Raw genomic sequence first — 22,945 nt, 5'->3', positions numbered from 1 at the left:
CAGTGCTGTGCTCAGGTCACTCAGGCTTCAGGCCCTGGGCTGGAAAGCCAGCTCCAGCTGGAGGTCATTGTACTTGGCTGGAGTTAAACCTTTGTGATGTTAAAAGCAGTCCTGGAAAGCACTGGAATAACATCTGGTCAACAGGGTACGATGCAAATTACAAAGACTGGTTGGACTGGCCTGGACCTCCTCTAGCTCCCAGACGCAGGAGTGCGTCAGAGCTTGAGGTCCCTGAATGCTTATCAGCATCCACCACTTGCGCATGAAAGAAGGAAGCGAGAAGTGATTCAGTTTGCTTCCGGGCCCTGCAAGTGGCCTGTGCTGCTGCTTGATCTGCTCTCCTCCCGGTTCCTGCTTCCCCTGCTCTGCCTACAATGATCATCCCCCTCTGCTGGAGAGACACCCTGCCTTCATTTTGTTCTGCAAAGCGCTTAGTCCAGCCCAGGAAGCGGGGCATGTTTAATGAAAACCAACCTGCACACACAACCCCCAGCAGCCTTTTCCTGCCTGCCTGCCAGGCACGAGGAGAGTCACTGCTGGGGTGTGGACAGAGCCACAAAACCCATCAGCAGGTGACAGAGTCACGCTCACCTCTGGAGGCCAGTGGGCAGCCTGGGATTGGGGGGATGCTGGGGAAGGGAGTGCTCCGGTTTCACCGTGTGTGGATGGTGGGGCTGTGGGCAAGGACCGTCGGCTCCATCTCGCCAGCTGGCTCGCTCAGCAGTTTCTTCAGGAAGTGTGAAGAGAACACATTTTATGGGAGATATTTATCATTACCCTGTACGGCTTAAATATAGTCTGTGTAGCAGGTTAGAGCTTGTTAGGCTTTTATCTTCTCAAGTTGGAGGGTGATGAATTAATCTATGAGTGTTGCAGCCTCGAGTGAATTATAGAAAGTCATCCCCAATGAGTAAAGATAAATGACATTTGGAAATTAACCCATTAGATAGTCTCTTCCAAGAAAGTGCTTACTGAAATATTAAATTGTAAATGAAGATGCTTCACGTCTCATTTGAAAGTCAGAAAGACACTTATTTGTAATTCCACTACTGGTTTCTTTTTTTTTCTTCTCAGAGGTTTCATTTCTCCTGAAAGGTTTGGGGCTGACAGCCCCAGAGGACAAAGTCTCCATTAATCTGCAGAGCCGGCACAGAAGCTACAATGCAAGCTGCTCTGCCCTGTTAATGTGCTGCAGCCTCTGCCAGGAAAGGGGCAGTCCCAAGGGATAGGGTGTTGGTTTACACTTTGCAGCATCCAGCCTTCAAAAAAAGAAGAGTTGTTCAGCTCTTTATTGACCTGCACCTGCATTAGTTTAACTGGGTTTGACTGTTTGTTTAGCTGGATTTAAGGAGACCTGCTGGGCAACACGAACCCACTATAAACTTTTCAGCCAGTGTAGGTCCTCTAGATTCAGCCTGACCCAGGATGCACCTTGAAGCTGAGCCTTGCTCAGGTGTTTTTAAAATGAACAGTAATACTAAGATGCACATTCAGCCATCAGTGTTACTAAAGGCTTGGCAGACCTCGTGGTCCCTGGGTTTGCTGCCCCTCACCAAAGTAACAGGGTTGCACAGGGGTAGAAATACCCCTGTTGCTGCAAGGCAAGTTGTTCTAGTTTTAAAGTGGTATAAAATGCATGCAAGTTTCATACAGTCACCGTTGGTGAGATGTGCTTTGGCGTAAATATTCCTGTATAAATATCCTCATTCCAGCCTAGGATCTATTTGCATGCTAACAAAAAGTCAGAGACAAAATGTTTTCAAGAATTTCCATCTCCAGCACAGCCCATTGCTGTGGTGACAGGTTTTATTCTATGAATGTGGAACTGGACCAAGCCTAAGAACACCAACTCACTTCAGAGAGGCACCCAGCAGGAATGACTTTCACTTCCAACCTGAGCTGGCTCCAAACCAAGGACCCAGAGGGCAGAACCTCTCCTTCCCATTATCAGTTGGCATGAGCCAATTTCCTATTCTCTTTTAGTGCTAGCAGCTTGATGATAACAGAAAATTATTAAAGCCGTATACTATTAAATGTGATGGTAATTAGATAATCTTCTATAACTGATTTTTAAAGACTGTTGATCTTCACTGGCTTTTTCTTTCTGATGGCACAGGACAGACTTTGTCTTATATGTTTTGCAAGCACTGCCACTGCATGAATATAGCCTATGCTTATGGAGGGAGTTTGTTTGTGCTCATTTAATTGTGATTTGGCTTCTTAATAAATTCCTAGTATAAGGAGGACTGATATTGTTCCCATAGCCATAAACAAATTCTAGCAGTAAAGAAGCAAATCTTTAGGTAATAACTATCAAAAAGTGTTCTATTAGTTTTATGACCAGAATGATCCTGATTGTGTTACCTCCTCTGCATCCAGTGTCTTCAGGCCACATTCTGCAGGTAGGAAATGAAGAAAACAGAGAGGTTGTCTTGTATCAACTCCTCTCTTTAAAGATTATAACCTGTGCCATTAAATCCAAACCAAATGGCAATTCACAAGCATATTTAACATTGTTTAATGCCTGTTTGAGATCAGTAGTTTGAGTTTTTACAGAAATTTTGTACTGACCTGCCTGTGAAGTGTGGATTCTCTGCAGTGAATGTGAACAGAATAAACCCCCCTGGCAAGGGTATGAGGAAGCCCCCTCAGGAAGGTTTCTTCACCACTGGTTTATGTTGTTAAAATGGGAGCGATGCAAAAAACCTCATCCTTAAGAACACATTGACATATGAATTAATGCCCATATGAGCCTGCCAACCCTCTCAATGTTTTTTTCTTAGGCTTAAAGTTGGGGGATGGGAAAAGACTGGACAGAGTGGAAAATTTTTGTAGAGAGAGTGACACAATAAGCACTTCATAGTAATTGTATACATATTGTACTAGTGCAATTCTTCTGTTCTGGGCATCAGTGAGAGGGGATGTAATTCACAGTACTTCTTCTGGCTTTTAGTAATTTTTTCCTAGAGTCAGAATTGAGTGAGTGCGCAGTCTCAGTTCTGACTCAGTGTCATGCTGATAGTGATAGTGGCATTTTAACTGATACTGAAGCAAGGACAGAAACTAACTTCTAAGAGGAAGCAAGAATGACAGAAATGCTAAGATGAGAGAATAAAGAAGAAAAATGCTAAAACGGTAGTTCAGAAAAGAACAGAGTGTGGAGGGAAATAATTTTACACCAGAGCTGTAGAAAGAGTACTTGACCACAGACTGAAAATTGGTAAAGCTGCTATTTCTTGTCAGACCAGCTTGATTTTCAGTCTAAGCTTCTGAGCGACAATTTTCCTCTATTCTGATCCTGTGTCTTTTAATTAACCGGGGTTGTCATCGACATCTTTGAGATTCTGATGGGAGCCGCAGCTCATCTCTGTTGATTTGCGCAACACTCTGCATGCAGAAAGCAGCAGCTGCTGCTGGTGATCCCAGGGCTGATTTGTCTGCATGTTCCACTGGAAATATTTGCCTAAATGAAGTAAGCTGTATGAGGAGGCACCTAGTCTAAATGGAGCATTAGGTCTATGCAGTAGGTGGTATGCAGGTGGTTTTTTGCTGGTTTTCTGTCAGCTGGTAATTTATCTGTGACACATACGGGATTTTGATGGATGTAGGTAGTGCAGCTGCATGGAAGAGCCATTATGTGCTGGTACACTGTGGCTGTGCTGTGGCTTGCAGTGTTTTCAGAGTGCTTTGCTCCCCTTGGGCTCTCACACTTTGAGTAGCAGCTGCCATGGACCTCTGCAGGGGTCCTGGGCAAGGCCTTGACCTGAGTGGTACAGATAACTCAGTTGTGTTACTCCCACCTTTGCAGCTCCTCATTGGAGTGGTTTCAGCTGTGCTGAGTGGTAACACAAAGCATAGCCATCAAAATCACCTGCTAAAATCTAATTTTTGAGAGTCTTCCAACGCTTTCAGTGGATAGGTGTAACAAGCATATTCCCATCCTTGCCAGCAGCCCACTAGTGAACTGGGATTGCACAGGGTTTCACTGATAGAGCTGTAGCAATGCAGCCCATGGGAGATTATTATCCCCCACTATATTAGATTATTTTTTAGAGATTATCATAAACTCATTCTGCGGTGCCCGTTGTATTAGTCATGCAGGCAACTTTCCACAGCAGCTGAGGCAACAGATGTGTAAAAGGCATCTCCTTTCTCCTTCCTTCCCCACTGAATGGAATGGACCAGCTTCTGAAATGCTACAGCTCCTTCAACCTCAATTTACCAGACAGGCCAGCATTTCCCTTTCCTCTCTTTCTTCTTTTCCCTCTCATTAATCCTGTGTGGTAGCTGTCAGCTCAACCTGGCTGTACATCAGAGAGAATTGTGCTGTTTTGGCAGCAATTTGAACCGAAAGGAAAGATTTTGCAGGCAGAATTGGACCTTTGGGAGGTGAGCTGAATGACATTGTCACAGAAGAAGAAAGACGCTTTTTCCATTGTAGCTCATGGTTTTTGCCAGGCAAGAGCAACAATGTGAATTTTCATATATATGGGTAATCAACCTGGCAATGTTTCAGAATGCTTGGGTAGGTCTTGCCTCAGCTAGGAAAGATTTAAATCTAATTAGAAATCAGAGATATGAGGAAATGGTGTTTCTGCCCATGAGAATTTCCAAGATCTCAGAAAAACATTTCTTGCTCTAACGGGAGGAAAACTTAAAAAGCTGCGATACAGTGAAAATCAGGCAATAGGTGAAAATGTTTGATAAAATGGTACAACAAAGCCTTATAGCCCTGTATTCCAGCTAGAGGGTGGTTTCATTTTAAACCAAATGTCTCTTGTAGTTACAGCATTTTTTCATTACACCTTTTTTAAATGTTTCATTTTGGGACCAGCAAATAGGTTTTAATTTTTTAAATATTACTGGGAAAATATTTACAAAGAAGTTCCAGCAGATTTTCCAAGCTGTAAATGTATTCAAACATTTTTGCCTCCAATAGATTCATATTTGAAAAGAAACATTTCCTAATGTAATTCTTCCTTGAAAAAATCCCGCCGTTTCTATTAGACAGCATTAGTTCTTACTTAATTTTAGCCGAAGGGCAACAGTGACTTGTGTACCTTATTTCGGTTTAAATTTCTCTAACCTTACAGCAGTGTTGTCAAGGCTTTTTCTCCTTAGGAGCTGGATAAATTCTGACCAATTTTGTTGTTGTTTTAGTCATCCTGGTTGTATGATCTCATGATTATTCCATGTTTTTATAATATGCCCCTTGTACCTGTGATTATATATCACCCATTGCAGTAGTTATTTCATGTATCTAAGAAAATATGACATTTCGTCCATAAGCACAAGAACAAAAGGCAGAAGAAACAGCATTTTATTTCATATTTACCACAAGGAGTCTGCAAGTCACTAACCACATATGAAAAAGAAACCAAACAAGATTAACAGATGTAAAATCATTATACATTCAGAAGAAACAGAGTAGGCAGAGAGAGAAAGTGGTAAGCTGATCAGAAGCTGGAGAATCATTTGGTCCAGAACTAAACAGGCGTAAATAAAACCAGGAAAAAATCTGTTTTCCTTTTTGCTGTAGGAATGGCGATGGTGGGTAATGCTGTTGCGGCTGCAGGGGAAGCTGTGGAGCAGCGGGATGCATCAAATCTAAACACAGTTATTGCTTCTGAAGTTCTCAAGTCAGACACAGGGTGCCTCCATGATCAGACCTGTCTGGCTGTCGGTGTTCCCTGTTTGTCCAGGTTGGAGTGGACGTCTTAGTGAGATGAGGCAGTGTTTTGCAAGGGACTCCCCCAGGAGCTGTCTTCTTCCACAAAAGTTTCCTCATTGGGTTCTGCTTTGCAGTAGGAGGATCTGAGCCTATTTTAACTATTTTCTTCTCTGGGAGAACAGCACTTAAATGCTGGCTTGAAGAAGAATGCACAAAAGGTTTTGAGCACTGAGATCCTGGGCTGAATCTCTTTCCTTCCCCTAATTTAGTTAGAGTGCTTCTGAGAGGTCCTTAACTGTTGTGGAAACTGAAATCTGGTCATTAGTGAGTTATCCTTGGTTAGAGAAGAAGTTTTCATACTAGGTCTTGCCTTAGCCCCAGCCAGGGGGTAGCACTTCAGAGCCCTGTGGGTAGTACCCATTGAAGCTCCTTGGCAAACCTTGATGGGATGTGTGTGTCGCTACAAAAGAGCTAACACAGGTTTGCTGGGCCCTGTGCAAAAGGCTGTAGTTGGTAGGAGAGCTCTGTCAGTAGAGGATGCACAGTCCTGAGCTGGATTTGATGGCATGGGTCCAAGGAGTGCCAATAAAATCTGGAACTACACCGTCACTTATTTGTGTATGAGAGGCGCTGTACAGCAAGTTGTACCAGCCATGTATAATGTGATATAATGAATTTTAAAGGTCAATATTGCAGCCCACTAGTGTTCAAAATAAAACTTCAGGAAGGTGAATTTCTGTGCTTAGAAAGTTGTGGAGTCTCTCCCTTTGTAGCTGAGTTGCCAGACAACAGACTTTAAATGAACCACTAACTTTGATTGCCTTTGCTCCACTTTCTAGTTGAGACCACTGGATACAGCTAAAGTCACCAGCTTTGATGAAGAAGGAAATCAACATTTCTCTTTCAGGCTTTGTTTGTATAAACAGGCAGCTGCTTGAGTATGCTGAAGTGTAAGGAATGTGAGCAGAGAAACAGCAAAAGTGAGTGGAAATCTCTAAGAAATACCACTAATACACTGGACTGCAGTTCAGCACTTTGTTAAGGGCATCATTTGTATTTATACTGTCAACACAGGGTGGGTGAATGGAGCTACAATAAATGAAACATACAGTTCGAATTTTTCAGTGTGCTTGAGACATGATTCTGTTTCTCCAACAAAAAAAGATGATGTACTTCTGCCGTTTCAGGGATTAGGTAAATCCCCATGAGTGATGACAACAGACAGAAGTAGGGCTTGCAGAAGTACAGAATGGAAAATATATTTGACACTTGTGAGAAGTGAACTCTGAGCTGGTAGTGTGGTTAGACATGCAAACCTCATTCCACAGTGCTGAAATATTGCCTTCTCATTCTCCTATCTTGAATCATGAAATCCCACATTCTTCTAATGATTTTTTCAGAGTGAGAACTGAAATTTTTCATATAAAGAACCAGAATTGCTCAAACCCTTTTATTTATCTAGAACAAACTACAACTTCTGCCAAAGTCTGGATCGTTTGGGATAAAATTCTCAGTGTTCCCAGGGTGGTTTTCTTCTCCTGCTCCTTCATGTTCCTGACCTCCTCCTGATAGCCTGCTTTAAAAGCTACAGCGTGTAGCTATTTCTGGTGTCAGAAGTCACCTTGCTGGGTGCTCCCATGTATGGAGCATGATGCATGGAGGAGAGGCTCAGGAGGAGGAATTTCAGGTGATTTGTTGCCCTTATGCCAGGAAAGGAGCCTGCTGCAGTGAAGAAGGCTTGAGCAGCTTTCAAGCAGGACAGGGGAAGTTAGGCCTGGGCAGAGGAGGAAGGATTTGCACTGTGTCTTGAATGTGTTTTGAATTGTGTCAGGGCTGCAAGAGAAGGGAGATGAAGTGAAAAGGAGCCTGCAAGTTTTGGACCCCATTTGGAGAATGGTTAGAGGTGGGGGCAAAAGTAATGAAAGAGCCACAGTGCTTAAGAGCTTAGATAATTGAAAGGCCCTTAGCTCAAGACTGAACTTCAGCGGAGGAGGCTGACTTCAGTGTAGAGTACTTAGAGACTGTTTGGCTGATGTCCTACACACTTTGGAATGCAGAAGGCCCAGGACTAAGAAACAGGTTGCCTTCAGACACCTTTGCATCTCTTTCTCTTTTTAAATTCTATTAATGCAGTAAAAGCATCCTGAGTAGTTTTTTTCTTACAGTCAGCAAATCCATCATGCTGTTGTGTAGCAAAGGAGTGATGCTGCAACGTGTAAATCTCACCTGTAGCCCTTAGACATTTCAACAGCTGGTTCCTCAGAAGCTGTGTGTTCGCTTGTCTGCTAGTTACTTGGGTGCTCTTCAGTACTATCCACCTACAGAGAACTTCAGGAAGGGATCCTGGAGTTAACCATGGGCTTCTGTGGTATGGTCAAAAGAGGAGTCGGTGTCAGAGTAACAGGTGTTGGTTTGGGGTCTTTTAAATGCTTTTGCTAAGTGCATCTGAACTGCAGACCTTTATCTAAGTGTTGGCCTTACATTAATAACCCTTCTTGAAAGTCTTTGTCTAATTTGCCATTTGTATCATGGTTTGTGGTGGTGGCTATAGAAGATTTCTGGTTATTTTTTTTTTTATCTGAAGAGAAACAGTGACTTGTAGGCTATCTAGAGAAGAGGTACTTGAAGTTCATACAGAAAATATTTGTGCTCTCCATGATAACAGAACATGGAGGGTTATAAGATCTGATTTGCATCACTGGGGGAAGGTGGGGAGTGTAGACGCTCTTGAGCCATGTCAGCTAGGTCTGTGGCTGAAGATTTGCACCAGGATATATAGTTTTCATTGTATAACCATAAACACTATTTTGAAAAAGTCTAAAGTGCTTTATATTTCCATGTTACTTTTATGGGCTTGCTCAGAGTAATCTGCCATCTGGTATTTTTTTCACACAGGGCAGAATGAGGTAAGGGGGGGAGAGATGCTGACTGCTTCCATGCTGTTGCTCAGCTTCCGCTGTGGGAAATGTAACACCTTTCCCCTTTCTTTAATGCCCAGCCTGGCTCGTTTCATGAAGCTCTTCACAGTAAAGTCAGAGCTGACTCTCAAGGCCTGCTTTTTGGAATAGTTAAGAAGCAGCTTCCTTGTAGTGTGCTGGGAAAAAAAATGCAGTGAAAGTCATTCTGATGACAGCTAGAGGGAAGTAATAACATTCTTTGCAGACTTACATGCAAAGACTAAGAAAAATAAGTGCAAGAACTGTACAAGTGAGGGGATTGTATTCAATGCTTGAGTGCTACATGCCTGTAGGAAGTCTTACATTTATAAATACAGGGGTCAAACAGAGATTTCCATTACCAATTGCTTTTAACATTAGCTGAGTGGTGATTCCCTTCTTTTTTCTTTTTTTTTTCTTTTTTCTTCTTTTTTCTTTTTTCTTTTTTTTCTTTTTTCTTCTTTTTTCCTTTTTCATTTAACCCTATTTCTGTTCTGCTTTGCTCTCTTCTGTCTGGACTAAGCTGTGCAATGTATGTGGTAAGTGCAGAAGAAAGGGGGGAGCAACCTTGCAGCAAAATGAGTTGAGTTGATCCTGCCACAATTCCTATTTTTCCCCCTAAATAATCAAATTAATTAATTAGTCATTGCTCTGGGGAAGTTCTCAGCTTCCTGCTGGCTGTACTGACTTACAGGGCTGCTCTTGATTCCGCAGTCTCCAGCGCCAGCATCTGACCTCAGCACAGCTCCCAAGCCTTTCGTGCTCTTGGGGAGGCCGTGGCAAAGATGCATTTGTGCCTGGGCTGCGTGCAAAGCTAAAGCCCTGTACAGAGCTTGAGGAATGTTAGATTACCCTTTTTCTTCCAGCCCCAGTGGCTGATGTGAGCATGCTCTGTGCATGCATGGCACTGGCTATTTGCCAGGTTTAGAGTAATTTTTTTTTTTTTTTGAATGAGTGAGTGAATGAATGAATGAATACCTGATTAAGTTAATGAAGCTGAGCCAATGGTGGGAGGGAGCGACTTGGCTGCTGCCTGCTCTAAGAGATCTGGCAGCACATTAGACTTGCATAACGCTTTATAGCTCCATGCTGCGCTCCATATGAGCCACAGGAGAGGGCTGCAATAATTACTCGGCTCTCCGATTGAAACCAGCTGCAGGTAGCTAGTCATCCTTTTGTCCATTTCACTGGTGTCGGGAGTCACTTGTCTTGTGCCGTGGATTTCCAGGGGCAGATGGGTAAGGTGCTTTCACAGAAGTGATCACAGCGGTGAGAAAGCATGTTCGTGGCTCAGTGGCTTTTACAAAAGGTCCATTCAGGTTTCCAAGCTGCGGTTCACTGGACCCACAGGTTCAATGCAGGAATTATCTTAGTTCCTGAGTTCAAAACTTCTATATAAATAACCTTGATGGGAGCTGTGTGATTTTTTGTTTTCTTGTTCTTTCTTCACTTGGCTGGGAAAAATAGAGCAAAAGGTTTTCATGTATCTGTTTTTTTGTAAGTAAAGTAATTTTTAAATCCTCAGAGTTCTTTTTGATTGTTGTTTAAAGCAAGTTTTTTCTGGCAGCCCAGAATGGTACATACCTTTGTTTCTCACATACTTAATTTAAGAGTACTGGCACTGCCTGTTAGCACACCGCCTTCATTTGTCAACGTTCCCTGCTTGAGAGCAACGATGATGGTTTGCATTCTTAGTTGGAACGGGTGGGTTTTTTAATTGCAACTGGAGCTTGTGACTGTGGAACCTGCTATGTTTGTATAATCCTGCATTATTTCATTTTCTTTTGATTGTTTTCTGTGTTGCTTAATCAGAACAGTTGGGGCAATCTCACTCTTGCCATGCTGGCCTCAGTCAAGTGACACTGGTGATGGATTTGGGCTCTGTGCCCATTTTGTCTACTTGCCATGCTCCCCATTAAGCAGGAGGGAGGCTCCCTACAACACTGAGTCAGGAAGAGAAACTAGTCACTTGGTTTTGTGGGCTGCAGGGCCTGGGGAGGCATTTCAGGGAGAGAGGAGGTGCAGAAGAGTTGATCTGACTTTTTCTTGCCTGTGTGTATTCCTACATACACTGACCCCTACGACATTGCCTGTACTGAGATGGTCAGCTCAGGGTCTGTGCAGGATGAGTGGGCAGTGCTGCAGGCCACGCCTGAATGTACCTGACCTGAACAAAGAAGAAAAAAAATAAAGAATTAGAGAAAAAATAGGTGCCTGAGGGGGGATGTTTAACTCGCTCTCTGTCTGCAGCACTGGGGGTATGTGCTGTGTGCCTCGAGACCAGTGTGAGCTGCTGGCTTTTCTGTTTTGTCAGTAGTGATGGTCAGTCATCCTGATTTGGGAGGGCACCAAGTGTGTGCTGAGGCAATGAGCAAGGGCTGGTGCAAAATGGCTTCAAGTTAAAGCTTTGCTGAATGAAGTCTGAGAGAAGGCAAGGTGCTGGAATCCATTTCAAGGGGAATTTAACATCAGTTCATGTTTCACACTTTACAGATGGACTAATTATAGTCTAATTTGCTAGCACGTGGAATCTACCAGAGTAGCAGTCTGCAGGGAGGACTTCCAAGGAAAGGCACTGAGCATGCAGATGTCTTTTCCAAATCTGCCCCTAAAGCCATGCTCTCACACCATCCCCTTATCAGCCAGGCTTAAAGGCACACTCCTCCCCGTGAGCGCCTGTGCTTATCTGTAAAATGGCTGCTCTGAGTTGGCTGCTGCTTGCTGGTGTTTTTGGCTGGATCTTCAAAGGGGTGAAACGCCCCCGGTTTCTGTAATTTTTCGTGGGGGGTCTTATTCAAGTCTCCTGGCAGCGAAGCCAGGCGTCTCTCTTAATTTGTTTTGCAGAAGATGGAGAGAATGTTGCGAGCATTTTCAGACACATGGAAGGAGACCTGTGTGACATATCTGCAGTACAAATGTGTTCATACAGGCATGACAGTTTCTGTCACAAGTTAAAATGAGTGGCAAGTGGGTGTCGCTACGTTTATAGTCACTCGTGAAATTTTCAATGGAAAATTGTGTAGGCAGCTCCATTGTAGCTGCATTGTAGGCACATTTTAGATAAATGAAAAACATCAACAAAGTAATTTCTGTATTAGCCTTGTTTATAAATGAACTCTATTCACTCATTTAAACTGCAGAAGCGCCTCTAGGGGATGGGTGTGAGAGTAAAGGGTGTCACTGAGCACTGTCAGATGTCCTGCAGAGCAGGAGATAAAAGGTTGGATGCTGCGCTGGCCACTTGTGGAGTTGCATAGGTGGGATTGCCCTTTCCATCCTGGTGTCGGTGGGGTTGAAGGAGCACTTTAATATACGTGTGTTTGCTCCACGGCTTTTGTGCTCCCACTACAGACTCTGGGTATGTGTGAAGTGGAATGCTGACTTCCCGAGCATCTTGGGTTGGTGCTCCTCATGTCCTGGCACAGGACTCCGAGGCCTGGGAAACAGGACTTCGGAGGGGTTTGGCAGGCCTCTGTCAGGCTGTAAAGGCTTCAGTGTAGCATGGTGGTAAATCATCAAGCTGTTGGAACAAGCTCCAGCATCACAGCTGGATCAGTCCTGCATGTGGACCTATGCAGCTTGCAGTCAGCCTGAGCTGAGACCCCCCAGCTTGAGCAGCCCCAGAACTTTCCTTTGTGGCTGCAGATGGAGCTGCTTCTCTTAGGGTCATCTGAGGTGCACTTTCTGCTGCGCAGCTGAGAGAGAAAGCTGTGCATCAAGCTTTACACCCTCAAATGGCTTTGCCCCAGGGCTCAGACCCTCACTTAGCAGTTATGTCCTTTCCCTTCCTCCATAGAGGCAGAAAGCTCTGGAGTCCACCATTTCAAAAAAACCTCACTATAATCAGCACTGTCAGCTCATGCATTTTTATCTGTGGATATCTGATGCTATTTCACAAAACTCCGGTTCCTGGTGTCACATGATGAGATGGGAAATTCCACGTTTAGCTAAACTAGTAAACTTGCAGGGAAAAGCTAGAGACCTTGAGCCTGAAAGACCTCATGCAGCAGAAGGGCGAGTTAAAAGAAGAAGTAATAATAATAATAGTAATAATAATATTTGCCTTTATAATTTCAATAAATCTTCTTTTTGTGAACCAGTATCGTGTGTTTCAGAGGCAAGAAGCAGGGCCTGACTTCCTGATACCTGAGTGCCCAGGTTTGGCACTGCAAGGTGGGGGATTTCGGTGCCAGAGAGAGAGGGTGCTGCCCATGGGGTGGACTTGGGAGGGTGGCAGGATGACCAGTACACCCAGCACTCCAATGGCAGCCCTGCCGTAGGATCAGCTTGCAGCTCTCGGAGGAAATGCTTCCTTGCTTCCAGCCTCCTTGACATCTTGTACTTCGTCCTCTGGTACCACCTCTCTGCAAAGCATGCTGGAAGAGGAGGGATCACCTTTGCTAAAAGCTTTTTTCTGTATAAACAAAGGATGTAGGCAGCCGTGAATCTGCTTAAATCACCTGTAGTACTCACAGTCCTGCAAGGCTTACGTGTAGGTGCATTGCTGTGTGTGTGCACAGAAAGGACAGAAAGGTCTGCTGCATAGCCCGAGCACAGAGTGACTTTTACACATGCTGAAAATAAGGGCATCTCTTGTGTTGCAGAACAAAGGGATAGCGCCCAGATGATCTGATGGCAGAAACCTGCAAACTTCTGAAAGTTAATGTCAACTCTTCATTCAGCAGTTAGCTTAACTAAAACCAAAGAAAATTCTAGCACCATGTTCCTGTGCAGTTCACCAGCACCTTCCAGGCAAAATAACTACGTGTCCCTAAGCACATTCTGACCACAGTAAAACAGGAGGCATGTGCCTGGCTTAGAACATGTACATCTCTCCTTATCCTCAGAATTCAGGGTAAGTAGCAGAAACAGACAGCTAATGACTGGAGTAGCTTTCTAATGATCAGTTTGTATCACCCGTGTTTGTGAATGGCTGTCCTGGGACTCCATAGTCTGTCCGTCATTTTGGGAATATGTTTTACACTGTTTTTTCCTTCTAAACATTCTTTTCTCAACTGTGGTACCTACCATGAAATTCATGGGAATGTTGAGCCTTTGGGCATCTCACATCTGGTGATGTGCTCACTGGGGTTTGCTCATATCTCTTGCTTTTTGTCTTGTGTGGAGTCTTGTCTCATCTGACTGGGGAGAGGAAGGACGTGCAGAACCGCTGCTCACTGTGCCGAAACCTGTAGCAATTTGCTGTGGCAGATTCCCAGAGGTGTAATGAGAGCGAACACTGCAGTGGACAGTCTGTCTTGTGGATGCGGTGTTATCAGGAATCCTTTCATTTTTGGGAGGAGAATTTCAAATTTTATTAGAGGGTTTCATGTTTCTTATTAATGGATCTCTGCAGTTGGCCCTCCCGGGAATTCTGCCAGGGAGCTGTAAAATTGGTCGGGTTGGACAATAAACTCCTATAGCTGTTGTTGGCGTTCGCTGAGCTGCACATGGCAAGGCTAATGGAATCTGCAGCAGTTACAACCATGAATATGTAGCTGGCAGCGGGCAGGCTGTAGAGCGGGGGGGAGAAAGCTGGCGTACAGATCTGAGAGCCAGAATGCAGCTGCGGAGCCCTCTGCAGTGTGTCTGTCTTCTCGTCTCTGAATCTGATCCTGCAAGATGCCAGCCTCCTTGGAGGGGAGGGGAGAGGTGGGATGAAGTGCCTCCCTTCTCACTCATTTCCAGCGCTGCCGAAATTACTCACTCGTGATAGGATGGGCGGGTGATTTGGGGCGGGAGCATCAGACTGCGCTGCTGCATCTGCCCGGTAACACCCCAGACACAGAGCCGCGTATCAGGCTCCACTCTGCGAATGTTTCATTAACATCTACATGCCAGGCAGGGCATGTATGTCAGATGGAGGAGAGACCCAATTTTTTCAATGCACAGATAAATGTGAGAGTTTGCTGGTCGTACCTGGAGCTGGAAAGTGGAAGTTGAAAAGTCATAGTACTCCGTGTGTTTACTAGGGTTTGGAATCAAAGGAGCCTTTGACAATAAGTGACTGGTTTTATTGAATATCCCTGAAGTTGGAAGCTGACGACTGCCCCCCTTGAGTGTTTGCTTCTTGCACCAGTCCTTCCTCCTGGTGGCACATGATGGTGTGAGCTTGTTGGCAACTGCAGAAAAGTCAGGGACCAGAGAAGGATGAGGGACCAGATTTTCGAAGGAGGTTTAGAGACCCAAAAAAGGCTGTTAGCTGCACCAGGGGATGGAGAAAGTGCCTGATTTCTCAAGGCAGTGAAAGTCCCGCCGTTTGCATAGCCAGGTGCTGCTGTGGCTTGTGGTCCTGGCCCCAACTTCTCTGCACCCCAGGACTCAGTCCTGAGTGCTGGAGCACAGCATGTCACTGTGTGTTGGGACACTTGCGTTGCTGGTATTACCTTTGCTGCAGTGAACTCCAGATAAATAAAGAAGGTCAGCATCTGAAGCTAAAATCCAATATCCTGTCCTGAGTTTTAAATTTATTAGATGAAATAAGTAGAAAAATGCTATTTTGGGAAACAGAGAGGTTTAAAGTGCCTTGCAAAGAGACACTGGAGTTCGGCATGAAAATGCACATCCCGAGCTCCAGTGAGCATTCCCTCTGGGACCAGAGCAAGCCCAGATGGTGACTCCTCCAAGTGATTATTTTTCTGCCTTAAGCCTTTCCAGGAATTTGAGTGTGGGCAGACTGCCAGCGGACACTGGCTGTCCAGACAGTTTAGCAATGTTCCATGTGTACTCACTGCCAGAGATACCAAAGTCCAGCTGCTCTCCCTGATCTCTTTGTCCCTTTTACCTTCCCAGCCATAATTACACATGACTGCATGCACGCACGCACTTATGTCACACACAGGAGCAAAAAATCACCTGGTGTTTCCTGCTCGTTTGCATATCTTACATATAGTGACTGACAGCTCTAAAGTTAAAGAGAAGGCAAGGCTTCAGAGTCAGGGAAAAAAAAAAGAGCATACAATTAACAAACCCTGCGGCACACCACAGAAGGCAGACGTTCATCTTTCTAGGACAGCCAGCAAAAAACTGTTTAACCGGGTCTTGTACCTCTTGCCTCTGAGACATTCTTGTTTGGGTTGTCTCCCTTTCATTGCTTCCCAAGCAAAATCAGTCCTGTCTTATCTTTACTGTTGCTGGAACTTGAATTATACTGAAAAGTTACCGTTTTACTTTTAGGTCTTGAAATAGAAGTAGGCTGTTTTGTGCTGCGCATTTGCATTTTTTGCAAATCAGTCCTATGTTTGTTAAGAGTTCAAAGTCTCACTGTGAAATGCTTGGGCTTGGAAAAGTGGGGCGGTATTCACTGCTCTATGGCTGTCTCATCCCTTGTCTCCATTAAATTTATTCATTCCTCCTGTGTTCTTCAGGAGATTTTGGGCAGCCCTTTTGTTACTGGTAAAAATGAAGTCAGCCATCTGAAAGATTTACACAAAAAAAACCAAAATGCAAGACCTAAAAGAGTTAGTATTTGGTATTTTTGGAGGATGTTAGGTTTGGCATAGGAGACCACCCAAACCTCAGTGGTTCGGTGTTTTTTAGCAGAACAAAATCTTTGCTTCAACTCCTGCATAATGAAACTTCACCGCATTTCACAGAGCTTCATAGCTTCACTTTCGATGCAGAGAAGCTGAACCCAGATGCCTCGAACTTTTGGAACCACTGCTTTTGGGGAGCCTAGTTTACTCATCGCAGCAAAAGAGCCTGTCCCTATTTGGTCCCATGTATAAGCTCTCTGCTCTGTTACAGGCAGGGAAGCCAGCCCTCTGCTCCCAGCTTTTCCCTGTGGGAGCGTATTTAAATTCTGGATTTGCAGTTCATGTTCCAGGGGAGATTGGAGGGTGGTCCAAGTCCAGCACAAGCTCTCTGTGGCAAGGGGAGCAGGATGAGCACCCCATGTTGAGGACATCCCCCCCTGGGCAACTGCCTCAGCCAGGATCTGCTGACTTATCTACCCAAGCCGACTGCCCAGGGCAGAAGGCTACAGAGAGCTAAAGTTAACCAAGGATGACTGCGCAAATGTGAGCTCGGCGGTTTTATTTTTAGTCGAACTTAAAAAGAAAAATCTGTAAGTCATGTGTAATATAATAATTTTAGCTGTTGCCAAGACACACTGAGCAACTGTTAGGAGGAGGGGAAGGCCCATGCTGATTTAGTAGGGACCCTGTCTCCTGGCTGCCCTCGTCGCTGCGGTCGCAGTGCTGAGGTGATGGCTGACAGACCAGGGCAGGTCAGGATAGTGCCTGGGCTGCTGCACCCTAGGCGTCACCGGCCCTTGCACATCCGAAGCTGCCCTGAGTTCTTTCATCCTCCCTATCTCCTCAAAGCCAGGGAATCTACACTGAAACAGTGCTTTACCCCCCTCCCCCAGCTCTCGCTATTGGTGTTTTGTTACTGTTTATCAATATTTAAAGAATGGAATAATTAACTTAAGACTGATTGTATCAAACCATTAGAAGGTTTGGACTTTTCCTGCAGGCTTACAGTAGCTTGGAGGACCATAAATGTGAAGAGTGCTCTTAAAGATAGGTTTAATCTGAGTCTAGTGTGTCTTCAAAGTACTTCATACACATATAAACATCAGGCTTATTGTTCATTAGAAGCGAGGGAGCAGGGAAAGAAATCCCCCAAAGGAATATTACTTGCCATAAGATAAGTATCATTACTGCTGCTCAGCATTCCCTTTAAAGTGGGCTATATCCTATTTCCATCTTCTTTCACATCGACTCTTAGTTCTTTCTCTCTCTATTCTTCTTACATGTAATGCATGCTTTTTTTGTTGAGCTGCTGCTCATGCAAGGTGCACAGTTTCTCATCATGCATTCTTGCACAATTTTCAAAACAGCCAGAAATGCAGATGACAGGTGGTGGCTGGACAGGGGCTGAAGAAAAGTTTCACTCTCCATGAAGTTTGATTAGGCAAGGCTAGGTAAGTATCAGGAAGTTAGCAAATGTTTTTTAGTTACAGTATTTTCCTTAGCAGGTAATAGAAGAGTTAGGGAGACTTTGTTGCCTTTGGGTGAATGAGGTGATGTGGAGGAAGCAACTGTTTTGCTCCAATAGTAAAATCTGTGAGTTTTTACAGTGGTGGGGGGCTCATGATTTGGATCAGGAAACTCAAACATGCTTTTCCAAGCAGTTCTGGTGTTCCCAAGGCTGAGTTTGCTCGGTGTTTGGACCTGTGGCCATGGCTGTGAGTGTGGTACCCACAACCTCTGTGGTGCAGCAGTGACTAAGAAACAGTTGGATCCTGCCGGAGATGGATATGGTGCCAGCATCCGGCTGTGGCCTACCTGTGTTCGGCAGGGAGCATCTTCCAGCAGAGAGTCCTGCCTGGACACCTGAATGTGAGGTGTCAGTAGCAGAGGGAGTTCAAAGCACTAGGTCAAAAAAACCCCACCAGACATCAGAAACCTGGCTCCGATCCATCCCTGGCTCTGTGCTGCTGCTGCTGTAAATAGATTGCGTGGCGGAGGTTCATTGGCAGACTGGGAGATGGAGGGCACGTGTGCCTGTAATGAGCTGTGGTGTGGAGCGGGGACAGGAGGCAGCTGCTGCCTCCACAGCCCTGCATGGTGTCACATGAAGTCACCCTGTGGGTGTCTCTGGGGTTCAGGAGTTACCCACCACCTTCCCTCTGCACCACTCACAGTGACTTGTTGCTAATGTAAATATTTTGTGTGTGCCTGTTCCTCAAGGCTCCCTGCTGTGCTCCCATGTTTTTTAGGACACGGTAGGGTGAAGGTAATGTCATCATTGCAGAGGAAGAGGAGGCTGGAAGAACAAACTGGGCACCATAGATACATGGAGGGTTTTCATACAGGAAGGAGAACAGGCCTTGGGAAACAAATGACTGCTGCTAAATGTGGCGGGTTATGACCAGATTGTTTCTGATATGCCTAAATTTTAAAATGTTTTCCTGATGCGTTAGAAAACATGCCCAGGATTTTTCTGCTGTTTACAGCACAGCTGTCAACTGTTCCTTGACATGAGAGGGGCAATGCCTGACCATTTAATTTTTTTTCCCAGAGGTCTTTTTCCCATTTGCTGATTCGAGGTATCTGCTTATTTGTTTTCATTTCTCATTGCTGACGATATGACTCCTGTCTCCCTTGCCCACCATTTCGTTGCAGAATCCAGAGGAGCTGTTGGAGGATCGTGCTCACAGGGAGATGATTCCTCATGAAGTCACTGGATCCCCTGCAGAAATCAAATGTGACTTTCCATTTATCAGACTGAAATCAGAGCCAGCCAGACAGTGAAGCAAGCACAGTGGAGGGGGGACGGCGAAAGATGAAATCCAACCAAGAGCGGAGCAATGAATGCCTGCCACCTAAGAAGCGAGAAATCCCTGCCACCAGCCTGCCTTCAGAGGTGAAGCCAGTCCTGCCAAACGAAAACCACCGTGCAGATAACCTGGCATGGCTCCCCAGCACACCCAGTGGCCAGGGTGGCCTGGGGGGCCGGCACCGGCCCGGGGCCACCTCCTCGGTGGATGGAGGCTTGCAGCAGGGTTTGCACAAGTCACTATCTGCAGGGCTGGACTATTCCCCGCCAAGTGCGCCCAGGTCTGTTCCAGCCTCTACCACTCTTCCCACGGTGTACTCGCCTGCCCTCTCCCAGTCAGGGACCCCCGTTTCCCCCGTGCAGTACACTCACCTGCAGCACACCTTCCAGTTCGTTGGGCCGCAGTACAGTGGATCGTACACCGGATTCATCCCCTCACAGCTGATTTCCCCAACAGCCAATTCTGCGACCAGTGCCGTGGCGGCGGCCACAGCCGTTGCGAGCACTCCATCCCAGCGCTCCCAGCTGGAGGCTTATTCCACTTTGCTGGCCAGCATGAGCGGCTTAAGCCAGCAGGGGCACAAAGTTGAGCCGCACCTGGTCAGGACGCCTGGACTGATTGCTGCTGGGTCTCCTCCACCTGCCCAGCAGAACCAGTACGTCCACATTTCCAGCTCTTCCCAGAGCACTGTCAGAAATGTCTCTCCTCCAACCATCCCGGTCCCCCTGCACCCGCATCAGACAGTGATCCCACACACCCTCACCCTCGGCCCTTCCTCCCAAGTGGTGGTGCAGTACACTGACTCGGGGGGCCACTTTGTCACCAGGGATCCCCCCAAGAAACCCGAGAGCAGCCGGCTGCAGGCGATGCAGGCCAAGGAGGTACTGAATGGCGAGATAGAGAAGAGCCGGAGGTACGGCATTTCGCCTTCAGCCGACATGGGTCTAGTCAAAGCAGGCAATAAACCAGCCCCCCATCATTACGAGACCAGGCACGTAGTGGTCCACTCGAGCCCTGCCGAGTACGGCGTGCGGGATTCCTCAGGTGTCCGAGCCTCCGTCATGGTGGTCCCCAACAGCAGCACGCCCACGGCAGACATGGAGGTGCAGCAGGCCACCAACCGTGAGACCTCTCCTTCAGCCCTCAATGACAAGGGAAGTTTGCACTTAGGAAAGCCAACCCACCGGTCCTATGCCTTGTCTCCGCAGCAGGCTCTGGGCCACGAGGGGGTGAAGGCAGTGGCCACGCTGTCCCCTCACACTGTCATTCAGACCACCCACAGCGCCTCTGAGCAACTGCCTGTGGGGCTGCCGGCGACGGCTTTCTACACTGGGACCCAGCCGCCGGTGATTGGCTACCTGAGCGGCCAGCAGCAAGCCATCGGGTACCCCAGCAGCCTGTCGCAGCACCTGGTGATCCCGGGCACCCAGTCCCTGCTGATACCGGTCGGCAGTGCGGACGTCGAGCCGTCAGGAGTCACGCCTGCGATCGTCACGTCGTCGCCTCAGTTTGCAGCAGTGCCTCACACGTTTGTCACCACCGCCGTCCCAAGAGCGAGAACTTCAGCGCGGAGCCCCTCACCACCCAACCTGCCTACCAGGCCACCATGGTGCAGGCGCAGATCCACCTGCCTGTGGTGCAGTCCATTGCCTCCCCTGCCGCTGCGCCCCCCACGCTGCCCCCTTACTTCATGAAGGGGTCGATCATCCAGCTGGCCAACGGGGAGCTGAAGAAAGTAGAGGACTTGAAAACAGAAGACTTCATACAGAGCGCGGAAATTAGCAACGACCTGAAAATAGACTCCAGCACTGTGGAGAGGATTGAAGACAGCCATAGCCCAGGCATTGCCGTCATACAGTTTGCGGTGGGGGAGCATCGAGCACAGGTAATGGCAATGCATGGTGGGCTGGGGGGGTTGGACTGGGGTGCATGCTCTGGACCCCCAGGCCACAGCACAGCTCACTTGCTTTGGATCCACTTGGGGTTGGTTCTTCATCCGTGATTGAAACTGTAGACCAAAAATCATCACCCTCACTGTGTTGGGGGAACCATCAGATCACACTGGTGATGAACTCTTGCATATAAAAAGGGCCTATTTTTTAGCTGGAGAACTCACAGGAAGACTTACGTGATTTTCGTAGGTTTTGATTAAAATACAAGATGATGTAAGGAGTATGAAAGGTTACATTTTTCAGTTTGATAGGTGATTTTTACCATTCACACTAGAAAGTTCATGCTAGAATCAGATCAAAGCCTACCTTAAAGAGATAGGTAAGTCACAAGGCTGTGAATTGCCATGGCTTGAAAACTTGGAGCTGCCTGGGAATGGTTCTCATGCACGTAAGTTACTGAAATGCACTAGAGAATTTTACTGAGGCTTCGCTTGAAGGTGGTTTTAACGCTGCATGGCTCACGTAAACTCTGTGGTCAAGTGAAATTTGGAAGAAAAAACCATCTAGGTGTCTGGGCAGGCTGTGCTTCTGACCTTTTGTTTCTCTGTTTGCAAAGCAGGAAGAAAACCTGTAACTTTCCAGAGGTGTTTTTAGGTTGAGAATGAGTGCATATTGATTTTAAAGCGTTATCCTGTTGCTGTCCATTTTCTGAGCAATTTAGATTCTGTTGGTTGATGCTGGAAAGTTCAGATGTACTCTGTAGCATTTGTCTTCCTGGAGGTACTCAGTTTAGATAATCCTGTTGGAAATCTTTTTGGTTTGGTGTGAACTCTACCATCTGCACCACTGATGCTGCAGCCTCAGCACTGGAGAAGCAGAATGAGAGAGAGGGAGAACGAGAGGAACTGGACACAGACACAGTTAGTAACACACTTCAGGCTGATGGTTTGGAGGAGAAAAGCAAACAGTTATGGTACCGAGGAGCAGATCACACAGAAAATTTCTTACAGTCTCAGCAGTCTGTGGCCTGTACTTCCCCAAGTGCACATACACGGTAAATCGCTTCATGTGGCAAGTCCTCCTTCTTAAGTCAAACATGCAGATTCCCTGTGTGGGTTTGTTCATGTATGTGTCTGCATCTGCACAGCTGATTGAGGTCAGGCCTCTGGTGCTTTCGGTATAGAGACTCGATTTTTTCCCCCGCTGCTTAACTGTATTTTGCTGCATCTCAAGCATCATTGTTAGAGGAGCTGTTCTTGGATCAGGACCAGTTACTATAATTTGCTGTGGTGCCTTGAATAATGAATTTCAAAAGTAGCAATATCCATTCTGCAATTTTCATCTTGCTCACATTTCTCTGCCTACAGCCAGGCCACTGGTCTCTGCACAGCAGAAGAGGTACAAATGAGCAGGTAGCATTTTGTGTTGTGTCTCGGTCACAGCCCTGTCAAGGCAGGCAATGGCCTGTAGCCCTGGGAAGAGCTGTGCCTTTGCAGGGGGTGCAGTGCCATCCTCTGGCAGAAAGGAAGAGAGTCCGAGGCTGTACAAATCCAGGGCCTGGCACACGGCTCTCACCCAGCAAAGTGTCACCTTACAGAGAAGCCTATCGGGAGTGGGCTGACATCATCACAGCCAAAATACTCCCCAGCTGTGTTTCCCACCGGGGATGCTTCCAGAATGGAGAGCGAGTCACGTAGAGATATGATTAGAACCGGGGGTTTAATTTAGGTTTCCTGCAGATTCCAGGACTTGGGTCTCTTCCCAGATCAGCTGTGTCCCTGCATAGCAGGGATGACTGCCGGTTTTCCTTCACCTTGGAGTGGGGGGAGAGAGAGAGATAGAGTGCGTTTCCACATGCTTGAAGTCTCTGTGGCCTCACCCTCAGCCTGCCGTGGCTCTCTGGAAGTATTCAGCCTTAATTGCAGGTGTGCAGTAGTCATTACTCTGTAGAAAATTGCCTGTGTTAAGAGGCTTAGTCTTCTCACTGAAAGAGCAGTACTTGGTCGCGCTGCTCTGAGCCCTGGCACTGTGGTGCTGCCGCACTGAAATAGAGCTCTTGACTCCAGAGTTCAGGGGCACAGAGCTGTGTGTGTAGTGCAGCTCCACAAAGTATTTCATTACAACTGAGTTTCAGTTGCATAAATGCTTCTGCAAAGAGGGA

At 46.4% G+C, this 22,945-nt stretch overlaps 1 protein-coding gene across 1 annotated transcript in view; it reads left to right on the top strand.

Moving 5' to 3' along the window:
* Positions 1 to 22,945, top strand: part of ATXN1 (ataxin 1) — a 161,481-nt gene that overhangs the window by 124,722 nt on the left and 13,814 nt on the right. The window contains 2 exon segments of the mRNA XM_010402885.4: positions 18,738 to 20,434; positions 20,437 to 20,777. Of these exon segments, the coding sequence (XP_010401187.2) occupies positions 18,898 to 20,434; positions 20,437 to 20,777 (1,878 nt within the window). The 5' untranslated portion in view covers positions 18,738 to 18,897.

The sequence above is a fragment of the Corvus cornix genome, chromosome 2, assembly GCF_000738735.6.
Source record: "Corvus cornix cornix isolate S_Up_H32 chromosome 2, ASM73873v5, whole genome shotgun sequence".
NCBI classification, from domain to species: domain Eukaryota; kingdom Metazoa; phylum Chordata; class Aves; order Passeriformes; family Corvidae; genus Corvus; species Corvus cornix.
This window is presented reverse-complemented; position numbering and strand designations above follow the sequence as displayed.